Here is a 21,312-nt window from a genome sequence, read left to right on the forward strand (position 1 = left end):
AAGGAAACAATTGTAATAATGGGAAGAGCAACATTTATTGAGCAATTGGGTAACAACTGGGTAAGTTTTTGAGATGAGATAACAGGTTTTGAGAAGAGCGTGTATGTATTCTCTCAATCTTCCCTACTGTTCCATGAGGCAGGTATCATTATCATCTCTACTTTAATATAAAGAAAAAGGGCACAGGGGTTGAAGAATTTGCTAATCATTATATAACTAATAACTGGCAGAACTTTTTGGCTATAATATGAATCAGTCAGCGGGGTGATTCCAGAATCTACAGTCTCAGTCTCAGCTGCTCCACCATACTATCTAGTAAATGTTCTGGAAGTTAAGAAACAAACATGCTGGTTGGCTCAATCAGGGAATATGCCATATAATGCTAAATAGTCATGTTTTTACCATATGTAGCTCTAAGCATTCTATTTCACTTACTTTTCACATAAGCTCTAATAGTCCATTATAAAAATAATACACATAACAGAAGATTTAGAAAATACAGAAAAATAGTCTATTAGACCTTAACTCTAAAACATTTTAAACACTTGAATTAAAAATGTATTATGTAGTAGACAATACACATTAAAAATAAAGAGGCAAAAACAAAAGGTAAGTTTACTATAAGGAACTTTACACTCAAGAAATTTTCATCCTGTTGAAGAGAACTAAAATAAAAACTTACCACAATTTTGGCCAAGATTCCATCATCACTTGCATCTAAGGTAACCACAGCTTTGTCAGTCTCAATTTCACATAATGCATCTCCAGCATTCACTGCTTCACCTACAAAACAAGACTGGGTTTGTTTTGTTTTTTAAAATATAAATACTACTATGTATATATGTATATACAAATAAAACATAAATAAATACCAAAATATTCCATAGCTACTTCTGGGCTGTAGAAATATAATAATTCTGTGTGTGTGTGTGTGTGTGTGTGTGTGTGTGTGTGTGTGCGCGCTTTGCTGTAGTTTCCAAAAGCTCTATAATGAACATAAATTATATTTGTGATAATAAAAAAGCTATTACAAAGATTATTGAGCATGTCTCAAAAATAAAATTAACTTTAGAGACAATAGTAAAAAATGGATATTCACCTCTGAACAAATCAATTCCAGACTCCATATCCCCCTGACTTTTTCAAACATTTTGACTATTATTCCCTGAAGAAAAGTTTTACAATTAACAGTACTTCTGGGTTCACATCTTAGGCCAAGTTAAAAAAAAAAAAAACAAACCTGTTGGCAGCATACAGTTTGAATGAACAAAGCATAAAAAGAGAAAATCAAAGACACAACTGAAGTCAAATACGGACCACTTCTATGCAACAGAACATATCTGGAAACTCAAAAATATTGAGGAAGACCTGAAGTTAACAGACTTACCAGCTTCTGGATCTAGGGGCAGATTTGGAATAAAGAGGGAGAAAGAGGTACAACAGTTTCCTTTGGGGATTAAAGGGAACTAAAAGTAGCCTGTTGGGTACAGAGGACACAAATCAGATTCACTACTTGAAGCTACTAAATCAGGGTTCTTCTACTCATAATATGAGGCTGATAAAATGCACAATCAAAACCTAGTGACTGAGAATATGATTTTAATCAGAAACCATGGGTCTAGGAAGGTAGGGACCAGAATACTGCCTCAATACCAGGAACAAAGCCAAGCCACCCTCTGGCTCCAGAACTTTATCTGCCAATATCCCCAATACCAATTGCAAAATTCCTTGCGTGGCAGAGGGGAGCAAGGGAGGACTGTGTAGGAGGGAAGACATTAAAACATAAACTTTCCACTTAAAAGTAAATTGCAAAACAAAGTTCTAAAACACACGAAGAAATCAAATGCTAAGAAAGCAAGCCACAAAATCAATAATTGTAACAAAAATTCATTTCAGAAGCAATTTATTCTGTGCAATCCATCAAAGATTGTAAAGTATCTTGAGGATGTCCAAAAACATACATGAAAGTAAAAGATTCATCACAAGAACAAGAAATTTAAAAAAAATAGTATAAGGTAGAAAGAAAAAAACTAATAAGTAATCTTAAAAATGAAAAATGAAGTAATTAAAATAAAAAGAAACAAAAGAATATATTCTAGACAAGGAATAGTGAAAGTATGAATTAGTAAATTGAAAGGTAGCACTAAAGAATAAACCAGAATTTCACACAGGCGGACAAAAAGATACAAACATTAAAAAAAAAATAAACAGAAAAGAGCAGTTAAGTGACAAAGACTGAGGCTGCAATGTTTGCTAATGGAGTTCTGAGGGGAGATGCTGGAGGCACTGGTGGAAAGCAATACATGAAGAAATAGTGGCTGAGAATTTCCCAAAACTGGAGATGTATATCCTCATTATGAAAGAGTTCTGAATGAGTTTAGGATAGGTGTACTGACTAGCAGGAGGCATACAGGATCTGTACAACTTGCTAAGAATGTCGTAAATCTTGATCTAGGTGGTGGGAATGTGGGTATACATGTATATAAAATTTAATTGAGCCTCAAGTTTATGCAAGTTATACTGTGATAAAAAAATTAAACAGAGAAAACAGTATTAGACTATATAAACATGAGTCCATGTTAGATACAATGTAAAGAAACAGCATACTACCAATGATAAAAACATAGTCTTTTTAAAAGCTATCAAAGGGGAGAAAAACAGACTACCTCAATGGAATGACAGACTGAGAACACACTTCTCAGCAGCTGCAATAAAGGTCAGAAAACAAAGTAGTATCTTCAAAAAGCTGAGGATAAATACCTGTCTAAAATTTTACATGCTGCCAAACCATCATTTGAGAATGAAAGAGAAGTATTCTTTAGATACATAAAGCTAAGAAATTTTACCACCTATTAAAGATCTCTCTAAAAAGCTCTTACAAGATGCAGTTCATTAAGAAGAAAAGCGGATGCAGATGGAACCCATGGAATACGAGAAACAAGTTATTGTGAAAATTACTAAAATGTTAACTACTAATTATTTTTAGAGTAATGTTTGAGGGGTTAAAAAGTATAAAACTCAAACTCTAAAAAATAACAAGATAGTAAAGGAAATGTTTAGACGGTAAAGCATGCTAATAACTTTGACATATTCAGTTGGTGCAAAGGTAAACATGGTAATTTTATTTTTACCACATTACTTTTAAAAGTGTGGCAAAACCTACAATGCCTGTAATAGGAGGAAACTACTGAATAACATTAAGCTTTATTGGTAAAATTTAATTTAAAATTAAAAATATATATAATCTACAGTAAAAAATAAAAGCAAAGGAAAAGTAGAAAATAAGGTGATTAACTGAAGGCAGGCACATGGAAAGAAAAAAGCAGAGAATAAAAACAGAAATATACAAAAAAGGGTATAAATAAGTCCACATGCATCAGTAATCACAATAAATGGATTAAAATCACCCTTTAAAAGTGGAGATTATCAAAATGGATGCAAAAATAAAATCTAGGTAAATGTAGCTTGCAAGAGATAGCCCTAACATAAAAACAGAATAAAAAATAAGGGGATAAAAAAGATGTAACATATAAATACACCTCTTCACACACCAAAAATAGCTAGAATAGCAATATTAACAGGGAAGCATCATAAAAGAATATGAAAGAAAATCTAAAACACTAAATTAACAAATATGCTCTGAACGTTCACAGTATAGAAAGTATTTCATTGTGTACCATGATGTTCAAATTGATAGTTATATCTTCAGGGAAAATAATTCAGAGACACTAATATATGCTATATTTTTTAAAAATTTATGTTAGATATTTATTTACCACCTAAAAGGTCCCTTGTCTAACCCCAAAGAGATGTCCCTAGTCAACAAATATTTATTAAAAATATATTGGGGCACTGAGGATACAGCAATGGACAGCAATAACAACAAAGATTTAAGATTCCTGACCTCAAGAAGTTTGCTTAGTACCCAGTGACAAGTAAACTGGAAAATACAGCAGGATAAGGTGAAGTCAGGATGCTTTGGGAATGTTCAGGAGGGGCATCTAATTCAGTTTTTGGAAGGTGAGAAAAGGCTTCTGAGAATAAAATAACCACCTAATCTGAGCCTGAAGAGGTTAGGAGGAGACAATCTGTAAATGGCCAGTGATCCACGTAGATGGTGATATACTTATAGCCCTGGAGGCAGAGAGAACAGGAAACTTCAGAGGAACTGGCAAACAGTACAGGAGAGAAGTGAGGAGAGGTTAAGATGGTAAGATATGCAGGAAGGAACCAAAAATGACCTTTGTATGTCATAGAGAAAGCTATAGTGTCAGATTATATAATCTTACATACTTCGTTAAATGGCAGATGTTTTAGTGGTTAAGAGATTGTATTTCAAAAGGAAAAAAACCATAACCTCATAGGTTTCTGCTATAATCATGGGAGAAACTATAAAACTAGTCAACCCAGCAATTAAATACCTTTTAGATATCTAGAAAATAGATTCTAGCCATAGACAAATTAAAATGATGCTATATCATCTGTGTTCATCAGTATTCAAATTCCAACCACATTTTAAGAACTATAGATTTGACTTCAGCCATATAAGTTTCTCTGAGTGACGACCTACATAATTTTGTTCATATTCCAGATTCCTATAGGTCCAATTAATTTAAAAATCACAAATTGCATCTAAAATATTACATTACTGCTAATTACCTCTCTATTTACTAAACTATGAGCTTCTTCACAATAGGGACAGGACACTTAAGTGTTTTATATTCCCATCCCCATTCCTCAGGCTTCAGGCCAGTGCACCATACACAATGAATTTTAGATTAAAATGCTTTAGAAAAAAAAAAATAATAATTTCACAAATCCTTATTTCTTCATGAGATATACATCAAGCCGTACTTTACATTTCTTTAGGTTCTAACATTTGATTTGTAGCATGCTTCTAATACTTAAACAGATGGCCTTAAAAAAAAAAACTATACCTATATCTATTCACATAACACAGATATACATGTTAGATATATGAGAATGACAAGGGAGAGGGGAGAGGAGAAAAGCAGGAGGAGAGAGAGAAAAAAAGAAGAGGACAAAACAGAGGGAGGCAGGGGAAAGAAATACAGAAAAATCTATCTATTGAGTGAACTTTACCAATAAACCATAGGAAAGTTTTAAAAACATAGCAATACTACATATGGACGATTACCCTCAATTAATCAAGGAAACAAAGTTTCGTTTTTCAATAATCAAACATCATGTAAATGCCAAAAGAAAACTCTGAGACCAAATAATAAGCCATGAATATTCCAAATCTACTGATTTCAGCAGTGATAAAAAATTTACTGCTATAACTTAGACTCCTTGGCAGAGTAGTTACAACTAACCTCTCCTAATTCAGACATGAGTTTGATTCCAAGCTCTGACAATAGTGATCTCGACCAAGTTACCTAATCTCTCTGACTCTCAGGAAAATTTTAAATGTATAGACACATATATTTTTAAAGTCATGGGCTGGAAGTGTTAACACTTCACATACATCTTTAGGTAACACTTTACAACATCTCCAGGTAAAAATAAAATGTTAGCTATACAACCATTTAGAATGAAGACACATTTATTCCATATTCTGTCATTTCTACCACAATCAAGACACATTTATTCCACATTCTGTCATTTCTACCAGATCATTCAACAAACATTAACGTATAAGGCATTGTACTAAGCACTGGCTATGAAAACAACAAAAAGAGAAGGTTCTGTCTACAAAGAGTTTAAAGTGGAGAAGAGTGGAAAAGGCTGAGCTGCTAGGATAGGGGCTCCTGGACAGCGTGAGGTGACAGATGGCTTCTCAGCTGTCAGGTGCATAGCTGACTGAAGAAAGATATGGCAGCCCTGGGGTGTTCCTGCACCATCTTCTTGTGGTCCATGTCAGTGGTGGAAATGGAGCAGGTCTGGAGCAAGAGTGCAGGCCCAGGAGGGGCAGAGGCCCGCCCAGGGGCCGCTCCACAGCACCGACACCAGCATCATCGTCCTGTTCCTTTGTCCGATGGGCAACTGCCAGAGCTGAGGACTGAAGTATACAGAAGCTTCCCTTTCTCTTTTTAAATTCTAGATACTAAGTATAGCCTTGGTCAAATACAGTTAATGGTGATGTTTATTTCATTAATGGAATTAAGTCCTGAGGCTTTCATAAAATAATTTTGGTTTGCCAAAAATTAAGAATAAAAGTCTTTATGTAAAAGGTATGCATGGCGGTAGTAGTGGAAGAGAGTTAGTTTTTATCTGTAAGACCAAGTTATCAGATCAACATGAACATTAAAGAAAAATTCCTCTTCTTAGTGCTACGTTGAACCACAATGACAACAATAATCAGAGACAAAAATAATTCAACTGTTTACTCCACAAATATTTACTAGCTGCCTCATGTGAATGACAGTGTGTGTGACACCGTGGAAAAATAGTAATAAAATAAGACAGACCTGCTTCAAAAGTTCCTAATCTGACTGAGGAAAAGTACAACAAACAGGCAACACCAATCCCATCCAATCAGTACCTACAGCAGAATGGGAACATAGGAGGGACCCCTAGTCAGTGTTTGTCGTCCCTTTTCACTTCACACACACACAAGATAATATTTGCATGGCCCAAAAAGCGAGGCAACCTGGTTGCTAGGCCAGTTGAGGTCCTGCCCTACCAGCTGAAGGGATGAGTAGTAGTAGTTTGAGAAGGGGCCTGTCAGACAAGGTCAACCGGCCACACATCCCTCTGGCCTCTTGCATTACGTCTAGTAGCTACTGTATTCGATAGTTTAATGCAGAACATTTCCATCACCACAGAAACTTCTACTAAATAAAACTATTATCTATAATTCCATTCACTAATTTTAAAATTCTAATACAAATATTTAGCAATAAATGTAAAAAGGCATAATGATGACATATAATTCCGTAATAAAAGGAATGAACAGCTAGTAAATGCTACAATACGGATAAACCTTAATCATGCTAAATCTGAAAAAATCTAGTCACAAAAGACCAAATATTACATGATTCTATTTATATGAAATGTAGACAAAAGGCAAACCTTTAGAGGCAGAAAACAGATCCAGATTGTCTAGGGCTAGAGATGGGAGAAACAAATGACTGCAATCAGGCAGCAGGATCTTTGTTGGGGTGACAGAAATGTGTTCTAAAGCTGGATTGCGGTATGGTTGCACAATTCTATATATTTACTAAAAATCGTTGAATACTTAAAATGGTAAATGTTCTGATGTAAATTATACCTCCATAAACCTGTTAAAACCATATGTACACCAAAAAAAAAAATGGAAGCTATTTGTGAAATGCACTTTTCAAAATTTTCCATTTCAGCGCCACAAACATATACATATTCCCAGAAATGATAGAACCAAAGGGTCTTCTACAGTAGAACCCAGAGACCCATATAACTCCCTAGTGGCACCTAGTGACATAGCATAAGGCTTTCTTCAAAATAGTTTTATTTCTGAATTTTACACAGTAACAGTACATTAGACATATTATAAGACTTTCACAAAAACTATTTGAAATATGAAAAGTCCCTTGTCTCATGAAAGAAGGAGTGCTCACAAAGAATGACAGTATCTGAGGGATGCTAGAGCAGCAGCAGCAAGCACCACTCCTAAGCATGCTTACAACATGTGTTCTAGGGCACTATGTGTGTGGCTAAGTGCTTGATGGAATTACCTCAGCCTGGTTTTGTTCTATAGGGCTTCATGGCAGAGCAGAAAACTCTCACACATTTTGAGGAAAAAACCAAGGTTTTTCATAACCTCAAATATTCTCATATGAAAGGGAAACTAAGATTTTTTTTTTTTTCTTTTTTATTTTAAAAGATTTGAGAGTATGTGGTAGATAAAAAAAGTAAACTAGGTCCAGTTTAAACTGAAAATGTCTGAAGCACATCCCCCCTCCAAATAAAAAACTTGTAATAAAATTGCAGAATGATAGCTCATTTCGCCTTTCAAAAGATTTTGAAATTGTGGGTGTTACCTAGCACTTTCATAGTGTTTTTTCTGTATTAATTCGATGAAATGTTTTCGTCAATCCTCTGACAGAAATGAAGTATTCTAAAACTCATTGTAAAACTTATTTTCTTAGACTCATTAGTTCAACAAAGATGGAAATAATTTATATGCTATACTACTGCATATTTCAGTGACTTATGAAAATGAAAGTGAGTTATCACAGAATTATTCATCCAGGATATTCTGTACCTTAAATTCATCTAGTTCAACTCACTCCCAGGTAGTTCATGGCAGAGTAGGAATCCCAAAGGAAAAATCATGATTCCTGAGCCAGAGTTCTTTTCATTGCACCCTTGTCTCCTTGGTGTAAAACATCACACACACACAGACACACCCACACCCACACATAGCATTAGTAAAAGAAGCTATGAATTAGTCTCAGATTTTTGAGAAAACTTAATGGTTTCTAAGACTGAACTGCTGTCCATTGAATGTTCTCAAATACCTAGTCTTTGCTTAGAAGTAAACTAGATTAATAGATGCAATACTATCATTTTTCATGAAAAATATCAATCTTCTTAATGTATAAAGGTCTAAACTCATTGTTTTATGGTGACCACACATTTAAAAAGATCTTAAAAATCATACAAACAAAAGACATAGTTAATAAAAGAAAAAATATGAAAACTATCATGTCAGAATATAAATTTGTTTTTAATATAAAATGATGAAACCAAGTTACCATAAACATACCAAGAACCAGCCATGTGTACAGTATATAAGTGTCAATGAATAACAGCAAATTATACTCAAAAGATCACAAATCACAAAGGTGATGAGGTTAAAAAAGAAGCCAGTGAACCACTAAGAACCAAGGATTAAGATTGCTCTCAATTATTTACTGTGTTTTAGTAAAAACAAATTTCCCTTCGGTTGGCAGAACACAGAATTTTAAGAGCAACATTCACGGAAACATGCTCCAGGGACCCTGGCCTGTCTCACATGAAAATAGCACACTGTAATCAAAAGGAAAAAAGAACAGAATAATGAGACCATATGTCTCCTGGCTCTTTATCTTACCACCCATATTCTAATGGGTATGGATAACTTATTAGATTGTCAGTGAGCTGGAAGTCTGAAAGATAAATGTGGCCCACGAATCTCCTCATCTGCTTACCTATAAATTCTCAAAATGTGAAGAAAGTTAATCTTTTAAAAATAATTCCTGAAAGGCCGTGCTGTGTCTGAATCATTATTTAATGACACCAACACTCCCTATCATATTGAATATGGAAATAGCCAAAGCTCTATAATTCATTAGAGAAAAGAAATCTAAAAATAGATTCCAGTTGATTACATTATTTATAAAGGTAAAACTTTCTTAGATACTGACAATTATTTTAAAAGATGGCAGCAGCCATGCCGAGCCAATTGCTCAAAATGCTTTCCAGTGGAGTACTGGCTCTTTCATTTACATTACACATAACTTTCTTAAATTCTAAAAAATTCTCTGCTATTTTTTTTCTCCAAAAATTACCTCTTCCCCATTCCCTCCTTTTTCTCCTTCTTCTGAAATTCCTATTGGATTATTGGATAATTTTCATTTTACCCTTCACATCTCAACTTCTCTTTCAAATTTTCCAGTGCCGTCTCTATGTGCTACATGCAACCTAATTTCCTCCACTCGTCCTTCCATTTACAAATTCTTCATTCAGTCCTATCTAATCACACTTCAGCCCACTCTTGAGGTTTTGGGGTTTTAAATTTTAGGGACAGCATTTTTCATTACTAGAAGTTCTATTTATCCTTTTCAAATCTGCCTGGACTTTTGTAATTCCAATTAACTGAAGTTCTTGGGGTCCAGTCCTGTTACTTGTTATGCCTACTGACTTTCACTCCTAAAAGACTTCTTCCACATACATTATTAAATTGTGACTTTTAATAAATAAGACTATCTGCAAATTCTGTGTGATTTGGATTAGAAGCTATATTCTTCCAGAATAATGGCTTCTACCAGGCAACCCACCGGGACAATCAGCCCAGGCAAACTTCACTTCTACCTGTGGGTTTCCAATGCAAGTACTATAAATTTGAGCCTCAGGAGGACTCTTTAGGGAAGCAGGCATTCTTATTCCACATAGGTTCAAAGTCAAACAAATCAATTTGCCTGTTTATCACATGGCATTAAATTCTATCCATATGCTGCTGACTCTCAAATTTCTGTCTCCAAGCCAAACTTCACTCCTGAACTTCAAATCCTATAATGAATTATCTATTGAACATCTTCCCTTGAATGTCTAATAAGCATCTCAAATCTTAGCACAAACACATCTTAAGCTAATTCTTGATTCCCTTCCTCGCTCCTTCCACCCACCACCACCACAAAAAAAAAAAAAAGTCAGCAACTCCAGCCTTCCAGCTCAGGCCTAGTGGTGCTCATGGCCTAAACTCTCATTCACCACTCCAAATGTGGGGACACTTGGTGATTTCCTTTCTCTGCATTCCAGCACCACTTAAGATTGAAAGATTTACTTATAATACTGTGTTCGATAGTAAGCAGAAGCTTTACCCCATCTGTTTAGATGGTTGCATTGATTAGGAGTCCTTACTGTTGGCTTTTCAAGTGGGAGCAGGCAAAGGAGGCTACTTTCTTTCTCTCTCTCTCTCTTTTTTTTTTTTTTGATACAGAGTCTCGCTCTGTCTCCCAGGCTGGAGTGCAGTGGCCTGATCCTGGCTCACTGCAACCTCTGCCTCCTGGATTCAAGCAATTCTCCTGCCTCAGCCTCCCGAGTAGCTGGGATTACAGGTGCCCGCCAAAGCTAATTTTTGTATATTTAGCAGAGATGGGGTTTCACTATGTTGGCCAGGCTGGTCTCAAACTCCTGACCTCAAACGATCTGCTTGCCTCGGCCTCCCAAAGTGCTGGGATTACAGGTATGAGCTCCTGCTCCCAGCCAGGAGGCTACTTTCAATTGCCTATTGTTATCTCTTGATACCAGACTACTCGTAGGATCTGTTCAACACAATGCTACTAACAGGGCTTAGAAAAGCATGTAGAAACCACTTCCCGGCCAGGCAAGGCAGCTCACACTTATATCCCAGCACTTTGGGAGGCGAAGGTGGGCAGATCACTTGAAATCAGGATTTCGAGACCAGCCTGGGCCAACGTGGTGAAACACCGTCTCTACTAAAAATACAAAAATTAACCAAGGGTAGTAGTGCTCACTTATAGTCCCAGCTACTTGGGAAGCTGAGGCATAAGAATCATGTCAACCTGGAAGGTGGAGGGTGCAAAGGTTGCAGTGAGTGAGATCGGACCACTGCACTATAGCATGGGTGACAGAGTCAGACTGTCTCAAATAAAAACATTAAAAAATTAAAAAAAAAAAAAAAAAAAAAGAAACGACTTCCTATTAAGAAACCATGAATGTGGATATATTTTGGCTTTAGGATAAAGACCCTCACAGACTGCAGATTGGCATTCAAGATCCTTCCCATAATCTATGTGATCTTACAGCCATTATGCCCTCAGTGCAGCCAGACCTACCTGCTGTTTCAGTGACATCTTTCTTCCAAGACTTTGCTCATGCTGTTTTTTACCTGAAATGCTCTTCTTTCTCACTTTTTAAAAAAGTCCTTTATTCTACAAGGACCAGTTCAAATACAACCTCATCTGCAAAGTCTTCTTAGATCCTTGTCCTGTACCCTGCTTTTGGCTTACTCTCCCCTCTGCTGATACCTTTACTAATTGACTACTTACAACACTGCAGTTCTATTCCAATTACGATGTTAGTTATAATGGGAAGCGCAAACATTAACTCAGACATATTTCCCACTGAGGAATAGAATTAAGTGATATGTCCAATCAGACTTGGTTGGGTCCATCAGGGACCAGTAATGTTCATCTGGATAACCTCACTGCACCATACCTCCTAACCTCCATAATGGTTCAACCCACAGCAATTTTTCTTGCCTTCCTTATACCCTGGACTCCCTCAAAGAGGCGAGGCCTTGTCCCAAACTCCCAAGCTCATTTGGCTAGGGTTCTCAAGTAAATACTTGTCGGACCACTTCCTGATCCCCACACCTGTCATTAATGGCAAAAGTGATGATATGAAAGGCTAGACCTCCTAGAATCACAACATAGCCCTTCCAGACTCTGGTGTTCTGCCTGCTGCCTAAACTCTTTTGATGCTATTTTACAAGCATTAGACTTGTATTGGACCAGTCAATACCAGCATTTGTATAAGTGACATCTGTGCCCACTAAATCACATTAGGATACCCTGAAGTCCTTGCTAGGGCTAGTCTCTGGAATTACAGAAGTCCTCTCCAGGCCATGTTATTCATTCTCCACTTGCTCTTCCCTTCTTTCTTTCCCTTTTTAACACTTGATTTACCATTGCTCAGGTGAAGCATAATAATGGCTGTGGGGAACTCATCCGGTCACCTATAAATTCTCTGTATTTCTGTCTAACAATCCCTAACAGGTACTGAAGATTCATCCTATTTCCTTCACAATAGTTTAACTGGATAGAGAATGAGTCAAGCACAGAGAAAGAAAGCTACATAGAACGCTAAAAGAGGCTATTCAGCGGCCAATACCTGGAGGGGTGACTCTTCCACCACACATGGCAAAGGAAAAAGGAGTTAGGAAAAGAAAGTAGCTGCCAGAAAAACAAAAAGTCCCTTTCTTCAGCTTCCTTCACATTAACTGTTCTTCTGTCCTTCTGTATGAGCACTGCAATGTATTCACCTCTTTTATTCATAGTCTTATTTTCCAAGCACCATAGTAGGTACTTAACATCTGGCAAAATGGTTCCCAGAAATAGTGATGGTAATACAGCGTTATAAATGGTATTGTATCAAATAGTCTCTTAATAATACCAATATTCCAGTTCATCTGGTACTTACAAAGAGCTAAACAAAGAGTAGTTTCTCACCTCAAATTATATCCTGAAAGCATTATGTACAACTTTTTTAAAGTATACTTAAAAAATTTATATATTAAGTTTCAAACTGACAGAAGTGGTGAAGAAAGGTAATGAAGCCACATATACCCTTCACTTACTTCACTTATACAACTGCCAACTGATTCATGACTGATCTCATTTTAGTTATATCCCTCCCCACCCTCTCAACCTTTACCAACGTTATTCTGAAACTAATCCCAGAGATACTGTCATTTTATACCTAAGTATTTCATCTCATAACTCTTATAGATAAGATTATTTTTAAAAAATAATCAAAATATTATTAAACCTTTAAAATTAATAATTCCTATGCTGGGTGCAGTGGCTCGTGCCTGTAATCCTAGCACTTTGGGAGGTTGAGGCAGGAGAATCACTTGAGGCCAGGAGATCAAGACCAGCGTGGGCAACACAGTGAGACCCTGTCTCTACACAGAATACAAAAAACTAGCCAGGTATGGTGGCACACACCTATGGTTCCAGCTACTCAAGAGGTTTAGGTGGGAGAATCAATCTGAGCCCAGGAGGTTGAGACTGCAGTGAGCAGACATCACACCACTACACTCCAGCCTGGGCAACAGAGTGAGACTATGCCTCAAAAAAATAAAAATTCCTTAATATCATTAAATATCCAGCCAGTTTTCAAATGTCCCCATCTGTTTTATTTCCTTGAGTCATAATTAAAATAAGGTCCCAACATTGGCATTGGTCTCAAATCTCTTGTATGCTACAGGTTCGCCCACCCTCCTTCCCCAGGCTCCTCCCTGCCACCCTGAAAGTTATTGGTTGAATAAGCTGGCATGCAGAATTCCTCAGTCTAGCTTTTCCTGATATGCTTCTCATGCTGTCACTGAACACATTATATTTTCCCCTGTATTTCCTGGAAAATGATAGTTAGAGCTCCAGGCTTGAGCATATTATTTTTTGACAAGACTGCTTCACAGTGGGAAGCATGTAATATCTGGTTATCTCTCTTTTTGTGATGTTAGCAGCTACTGATGATCACTGGCTATACTATTTCATTAGAGACTGCAAAATGGTGATACAGTGACATTCTATGATTCTTCTATCTTTTAACAACTGTGATATGCTAATAATGAGAAACTTCTCATCAATTACGTGGTTACTCAGAGCTATGGTTCATATAGCAGAAGAGGCAGAGAAAAAAGCTTGAGTCTTTCCGTTTATTACGTTTTCAAATGAGTTAATTTCTTAGTACCCTCTAAGGCTAATCAATTATTATTAATTTTTTTCCTTTAGTATTACTGTGAACTTAGAGTTCAAATATATTTAATGTATTGAAATACATTCTGTTCCACTGAGGAATAGAATTAAGTGGTATGTCCAATCAGACTTGGTTGGGTACTTCAATACATTAAATATATCATCCTTATTATCCTTAGTGAATTGAACCTCAACTACCTTACCTCTGGCTCCTGAGTCCTTTAAGATGCGCTCAGGAGTTTTTGACAGCTTCCTTGCTTTCTGAACTGACAAGATATTAAAAGCTTATCTGCACATTTCCTGCCCTAGACTTGCAAGTAGCTATTTTCCAAGAAGCCTTCATTTACTTTAGTGGGAACTGATATTTAGAGACAACAGTCTGGGTTCTAGGAGAGCTTACTGCGACTGGATTGGTTCTTGTTTCCGGGCATTGCCAAGGGAAAGGGCTAGAAAATTGACCATCACAGAGTGTTTCCTAAACTTAGCCACTTTTACCTGCTTCTCCTTTAAACTACTCTAAAAATCCAAGTTTCCAATGATATTATCTTAACCACTCATTTCTTTTATTCCCATAGAATACACGTAAGTCTTAGAATAACAATACCGACATAACCAGCATAGTATGATGACTCTAATAGTTGAGGATTATGCTTTTGGAGATACTATATCCTTCAGTTAAAATCTATTGGGGGATATAATCAAATATGTGACATTTGAAATAATTCCCCTCTTTATGTAAGCAAATTGAGAGAAAGAGAAAATGAATTAGAATCACCTGTCTCACTGTTTCAATCTTTAGAGCTTTTTTACACTTTGTGTTTTAAAATTATGCAAAATATGTATATGGTCCCAAAGTCAAAGAAACAAAAGATATATTCAGTCAAAGAGAGATATTCAAAGAAGGCCAGCTTCTACTTTCTCCCCGACACTGTTCCCTCCATTACTTTGTAGATAACCACCTATTGTCGTTTTTAAAGTTTTATTTCATCCTTTCTTTTTAATTTCTTAAGTATTAGCACTGCCACCTCTTTCTTTGATAAATAATATATGCTATACTCACTTGTCTGTACCTTGCATCCTTCACTGAAGATCACTCTATAGCAGTATAAAGAAATGTTCATCATTCCTTTTTACAGTTGTGGATATAGGAAAAGCCATTTGCAATTATTTTTCTGTAAACCATCTGTTCACGTATCTTGCCCACTTTCTTGTTGAGCTGACAGCCTTAGCTACCTTTTGGGGATATTAACCCTTTGTGATAGAAACTGCAAATACTCTTGTTCAATTTGTCATTTTTTTTACTTGACATACAGTTTGAGCCATATAAAAGTTAGTACTTTTATACTCAAATTTTACTTCCCATTTTATAATCTGGAATTTGAGTTACAGTTAGGGTATTTATTCCACTTCCAGGTTCAGAGGAATTCAAAGCTTATATAGTTTTATTTTTATACAATAAGTGTATAATTCATTTGTAATTTATACTTCACATAATATGAAGAATAAATCTAACATTGTCTTCCTTTATTATACACTTAAATTCCATGTGCAACTGCATCTATTTCTTTATTCTCTACTCAGCTGCACTGGTCAGTCTTTTAAGCGCCAATCCCACGGTTTTAATTAAAGATACTATGTTTGAATAATTAACAGGGCTACAACCCCCTTTTGCTGCTCTGCTTTTGAGAGTTTTCCTTATACTCTACTTATTTGTTCTTTCCAGTGAAATTTATAATGAACTTGTCTACCTCCAGGAACACACAGGCACACACAATCATGATAAAGTTATAAATTAAGGAGAATGTCAAAATTATGATGTTGAAACTAAAAGCTAGTATAGGTATAAGGACTTACACTTGGGAGAAAAGCCTTAAAATATTTTTTACCATTCTGTGCTTGTGTATGGATACAGGCTGAACCCAGAAAACCTTTGCTACATTATCATGGAAAATTTTATTTAACCAAACTTACATTAACTACCAAAGAAACACAATTTATATCACATATTGTATAATAGGACAAATAGAAGGAAAAACAAAATAACCAAAATGCAAAGCACACAGGACATTAGGAAGGTACTTCCTCACCTTCCTTTTTCAGCCATTTCACAATGTTTCCTTCTTCCATTGTGGGAGACAGTGACGGCATTAGTATCTTAATGGGATCACCTGAAATTGAAAGAAGGAAAGATTAGCCACAGTAATGTACCTCATGAGGCATCAATATAAGTTCAAGTAAATTAACGTCAAATTCAATTTGAAAAAGAAGGTATTCCAAAGTCTAAGATTCCCAACTGGTAAACTAAGTGTCCAGTAAATAGTATGGAAACATAAAATTCAATTGTTTATAACAATAGAAGTGTTTTTTCAAATATTTGAAACTGTTTTCATACTCCCCCAGTGGTCTATGTATCTTTTCAATCCAGGTGCTTACAAGTCAAAAAAAGAAGAAAAATTGATTTAGGACTGATTTAGGTTTCACCTCTTCCTTTCCCTTTTGTCTCTGCAAAAAAAGATTTACAGGTAAAATCACCAAATAAAAAGGCAAATAAGAAAACAACAACAACAACAAAAAAAGCAACAACTACAAAAACACAGTCCTGATGATCTACAACAGAATAATCAAGATCAGACTTTAAGAAATTGGCTGTTTTTATTTTCCTCTAGTATTGTATTATTCAAGATTCAAAGGTTCCTCCCAATAAGTGTGAAAGGAAAAGTCTGCCTTGTCAAGGATGAGGAGGCAAGAGAATTTAAGTGGTTAAATTAACCTCGCATTTTGTTGCACACCACAATTCAACTGGGGATCCAGAAAAGTAGACCTCAAACCAGAATGACCTCCCAGTGAAATATAACTACATTTTCCTTAGGTATCGAAAAAGGAAACACTATATATTTGTCCAGCTACACTTCCCAATCCACCGCCCAGGATCACATTCTAGAGCAACACAGCTTTTAGATTACAATTTACTAATAAAATACCATGGTAACAAATACATCCCCTGTAGTTTTCCATAGACCCTATTCACTCCTCAGATAATTCAACTCTCCAGACCCAAACAAGCAAAACACTGTAGCATAGCTAACATAATTCAAATGTGGAAGAACAGAGCTTCTTTTGTCTCCATTGATCTTTTAGGGTTAAAAGCAAGTAAATTTAGCACTAATGTTAAATGAGAATAAATATTTCTCCTGGGAAGCTGAAGAACTTGCACTACATTTTCAAATGGAGATTTCCTATAGCTTCACAATAAAGGTGTGTCCACCTCTTTAAAGTATTTAGGAGAAAGTTTCTATACCTCTCCATTTTTCCTTCACTCTTCTCTGAAGGTCTGGAGAAAGAATGCAAGCATGCACACCTGCCCCAGTCTTTTCCTTATTTTAAGAACTTCCCGACTACAGACAACCTGCAGTTTCCCCTCAGCTCCTCCATCCACGTGCTAGGCACACGTTGCCCTGCCTTTCAAAGGCAGCTCCACAGGCCCACCTCTCTGTGTTCTTGCCATCATGGCCCACGGATATGTGTGTTTGCTTTCTAAACACAAAGTCTCCCTCTCAAGCAGAAAATTCAAAGTCTAAAGTAGGGTTGTACTAAGAGGCCTAACCTTAGAAGGCCACACATCTAAGTCACATTCTCCAATCCAATGTAACCAACAGCATTTGATCTCCATCTGTCTTACTCTTTCTCTCTCTCTCTCAACTGGCACCAAATTCTAAGAAGGCTGGAAAAGTAGAATTATCACTCCCAATGCCCCAACAGCAACACAGCCCAAACCAAAGTCCAAGTCAAACATGCCCATTTCATCAACGAGAAAACCACAATCCAGACTGATTACAGAATGTGGATCTGCATGCTTAACTCTCAAAGTTGTGCTAACTTTACATCTCATGTTCCTTACAAATACGGATCATCAGTTAATTACTGGTTGTTGATAGCCTATATTCTCTCAGAAATCCAAATATAGCAAACCAGACATATCAGATCCATGTGAGCACTCTTCATATGTCTAAACAAATATCCTAATAGCTTTTTTCCCCCACCTTCAACATGCAGAATTCCCGTATTAAAAAAAACCGCTTTTGCCAAGGCAGGCAAATCACTTAAGCCAGGAGTTTGAGACTAGCCTGGTCAACAGGATGAAACCAAACTCTATTAAAAAATGTAAAAATTAGCCAGCCATGGTGGCACACGACTGTAATCACAGCTACTTGGGAGGCTGAGGCATGAGAATTATTGGAACCCGGGAGGCGGTGGTTGCAGTGAGCCAAGATCACTGCAGTCCAGCCTGGGCAACAGAGCAAGGCTCTGCCTGAGAAAAGTAAAACAAAAAACCACTTTTACTACTGACAATGAATATTTCAAATGCATAAGGGAACAGGTTATCTCTAAAAGCACCGATCATTGAAAAACAGGAGGAAAAATAGCCACAGCGAGTTTCCTAACCCCTAATCATGAAACAGTTATTTTGGAAGACGCTGGAGAACAAAGGCCATCCAACTCCAGTCCACAATGACTCTCAGTAACTGTAGCTGCAGCAGTTTCACTTAATTCCCAAGCTACCTCTAGTTGAAATGCTAATTATAACTAGAAGATACCTTTATAAATCTTTTGCACTTTTTGCTTAGTAAAATAAGTCCTTGTAAATTAAAACAGGCACATTAAAATATTAAATGCCTAAAAAATAATGCAAACTACTATGTACAACCACAATGTTTGTCTATAAAGCACTGGACAGCTAAATTCTTGAGTGAACTAAATTTAGCGAAGTGCACTTAAGGAAAACGCACGCACACACACACACACACACACACAGGGAAACTTATAACACTACTGATGCATCTCCAAATCCAAATCATAACAATCCTACACTTAACTGCAAGAACTATTAAAATGTGCATAAAGCTGGGGACTTCCGCCAAGATGGTCGCATAGGAACAGCTCCGGAGCACAGTTCCCAGTGAGAGAGACGCAGAAGGAGAGTGATCTCCGCATTTCCAACCCAGGTACCAGCTTCATTTCAATGGTACTGGTTGGACACTGGGTGTAGCCCAAGGAAGGCGAACCAAGGCAGGGTAGCTGCCCCACCCAGGAAGTGCAACTGGCCTGAGGATTGGAAACTTTACCCCCTAAGCACTCTGGTTCAGATACTGAACTTCTCCCATGGCCTTTGCAACCCAAAGTCCAGGCAAATGACACCGGGCTGAAAAGCGCCACGAGTTATCAACACAGATCTGAGCAATGGCTCCAGCTGGCCCAGCACTGCGAGTTGTCCACACAGATCCAGGCGGAAGTTTGACTAGCCCCTACAGCACACCTGCAGGGCGGATCTACCCACCCCCAAGAAAGAGGGACAGCCTAAAGCAGGGAGACAGGTAACACGGCTTGGCAGGTCCCACTCCCACAAAGACCAGCAAACTGAAGCCCTCTCACTTGAGAGTTTCGCAGCCAGCACATCAGTTCAAGCTCAACCTGGGACAATCCAGTTAGGTGCAGCGGAGGGACATCTGCCATTGCGAAGCTGGGTCTAATCTCATCTGTGTAAACAAAGGCCAGAAGAAGCCTACACAGCAGCCAGGCTGAGTCCGAGGCAGCCCAGCAATGGCTCTGCAGGCAGACAAGGGACAGGCTGGCTCCTCAAGCTGCTCCCTGATCCCTGAATAACCAAAAAAACGCCTCGTACAAGAAGCTCTGGCTGACATGTGACGGGTACCCTTCTGGGACGAAACTACCAGAGGAAAGATGAGGCAGCAATCCTTGCTGCAGCGCAGCCTCTGCAGGTGATTCCCAGGCAAGCAAGGTCTACAGTGGACCTCCAGCAGTCGGGCCTGACTGTTAGAAGGAAAAATAAAAAACAGAAAGAAATAGATTCAAATCACCAGAAACAATGTCCACTCAGAGACCCCATCCAAAATCACCAACTTCAAAGATCAAAGGTAGATAAATCCACAAAGATGGGAAGAAACCGCACAAAAAGGATGAAACCATCAAAGGCCAGAATGCCTCTCCTTCTCCAAGGGATCACAATTCCTCACCAGCAAGTGAACGAAACAGGATTGAGAATGAATTTGATGAATTGACAGAAGCAGGCTTCAGAAGGTGGGCAATAACAAACTTCTCTGAGCTAAAGGAACATGTTCTAACCCAATGCAAAGAAACTAAAAACCTCGAAAAAAGGTTAGATGAAATGCTAACTAGAATAACCAACTTAGAGAAGAACATAAACGACTTAATGGAGCTGAAAAACAGCACGAGAACTTTGTGAAGCATACACAAGTTTCAAGAGCTGAATCAATCAAGCAGAAGAAAGGATATCAGAGATTGAAGATCAGCTCAATGAAATAAAACGAGAACGCAAGATTAGAGAAAAAAGAGGGAAAAGAAATGAACAAAGCCTCCCAGAAATATGGGGTTATGTGAAAAGACCTAATTTACACTTGATCGGTGTACCTGAATGTGACAGGGAGAATGAATCGAAACTGGAAAACACTCTTCAGGACGTTATACAGGAGAACTTCCCCACCCTAGCAAGGCAGGCCAACGTTCAAATCCAGGAAATACAGAAAACACCACAAAGATACTCCTCCAGAAGCGCAAACCCAAGGCACATAATTGTCAGATCCACCAGGGTTGAAATGAAGGAAAAAATGCTAAGGGCAGCTAGAGAGAAAGTTTGGGTCGCCCACAAAGGTAAGCCCATCAAACTCACAGCGGATCACTCAGCAGATACCCTATAAGCCAGAAGAGAGTGGGGGCCAATATTCAACAAACTTAAGGAAAAGAACTTCCAACCCAGAATTTCATATCCGGCCAAACTAAGCTTCATAAGTGAAGGAAAAATAAAATCCTTTACAGACAAGCAAATGCTGAGAAATTTTGTGGCCACTAGACCTGCTTTACAAGAGCTCCTGAAGGAAGCACTAAACATGGAAAGGAACAACCAGTACCAGCCCCTGCAAAAATGTACCAAATGGTAAAGACCAATGACACAATGAATAAACTGCATCAACTAATGGACAAAACAACCAGCCAGTAACAAAATGGCAGGATCAAATTCACACATAAGAATATTAACATTAAATGTAAATGGCCTAAATGCCCCAAAAAGTCAAGACCCATCGGTGTACTGTATTCAGGAGACCCATCTCACATGCAAAGACATACA

The 21,312-nt window shown here is 37.4% G+C and overlaps 1 protein-coding gene across 2 annotated transcripts in view; it reads right to left on the bottom strand.

Moving 5' to 3' along the window:
- PDHX (pyruvate dehydrogenase complex component X) overlaps positions 1-21,312 on the bottom strand; it is a 79,575-nt gene that overhangs the window by 44,670 nt on the left and 13,593 nt on the right. For both annotated transcript variants that reach the window (XM_032283589.1, XM_032283588.1), the window contains exons 2-3: positions 16,238-16,318; positions 683-783 (exon numbers count right to left, since the gene is read on the bottom strand). In XM_032283589.1, coding sequence (XP_032139480.1) covers positions 683-783; positions 16,238-16,318 — 182 coding nt within the window. The remainder of the gene's footprint in view (positions 1-682; positions 784-16,237; positions 16,319-21,312) is intronic.

Source organism: Sapajus apella, unplaced genomic scaffold (assembly GCF_009761245.1).
Source record: "Sapajus apella isolate SASKATOON/1434 unplaced genomic scaffold, GSC_monkey_1.0 scaffold14, whole genome shotgun sequence".
Classification (NCBI taxonomy): domain Eukaryota; kingdom Metazoa; phylum Chordata; class Mammalia; order Primates; family Cebidae; genus Sapajus; species Sapajus apella.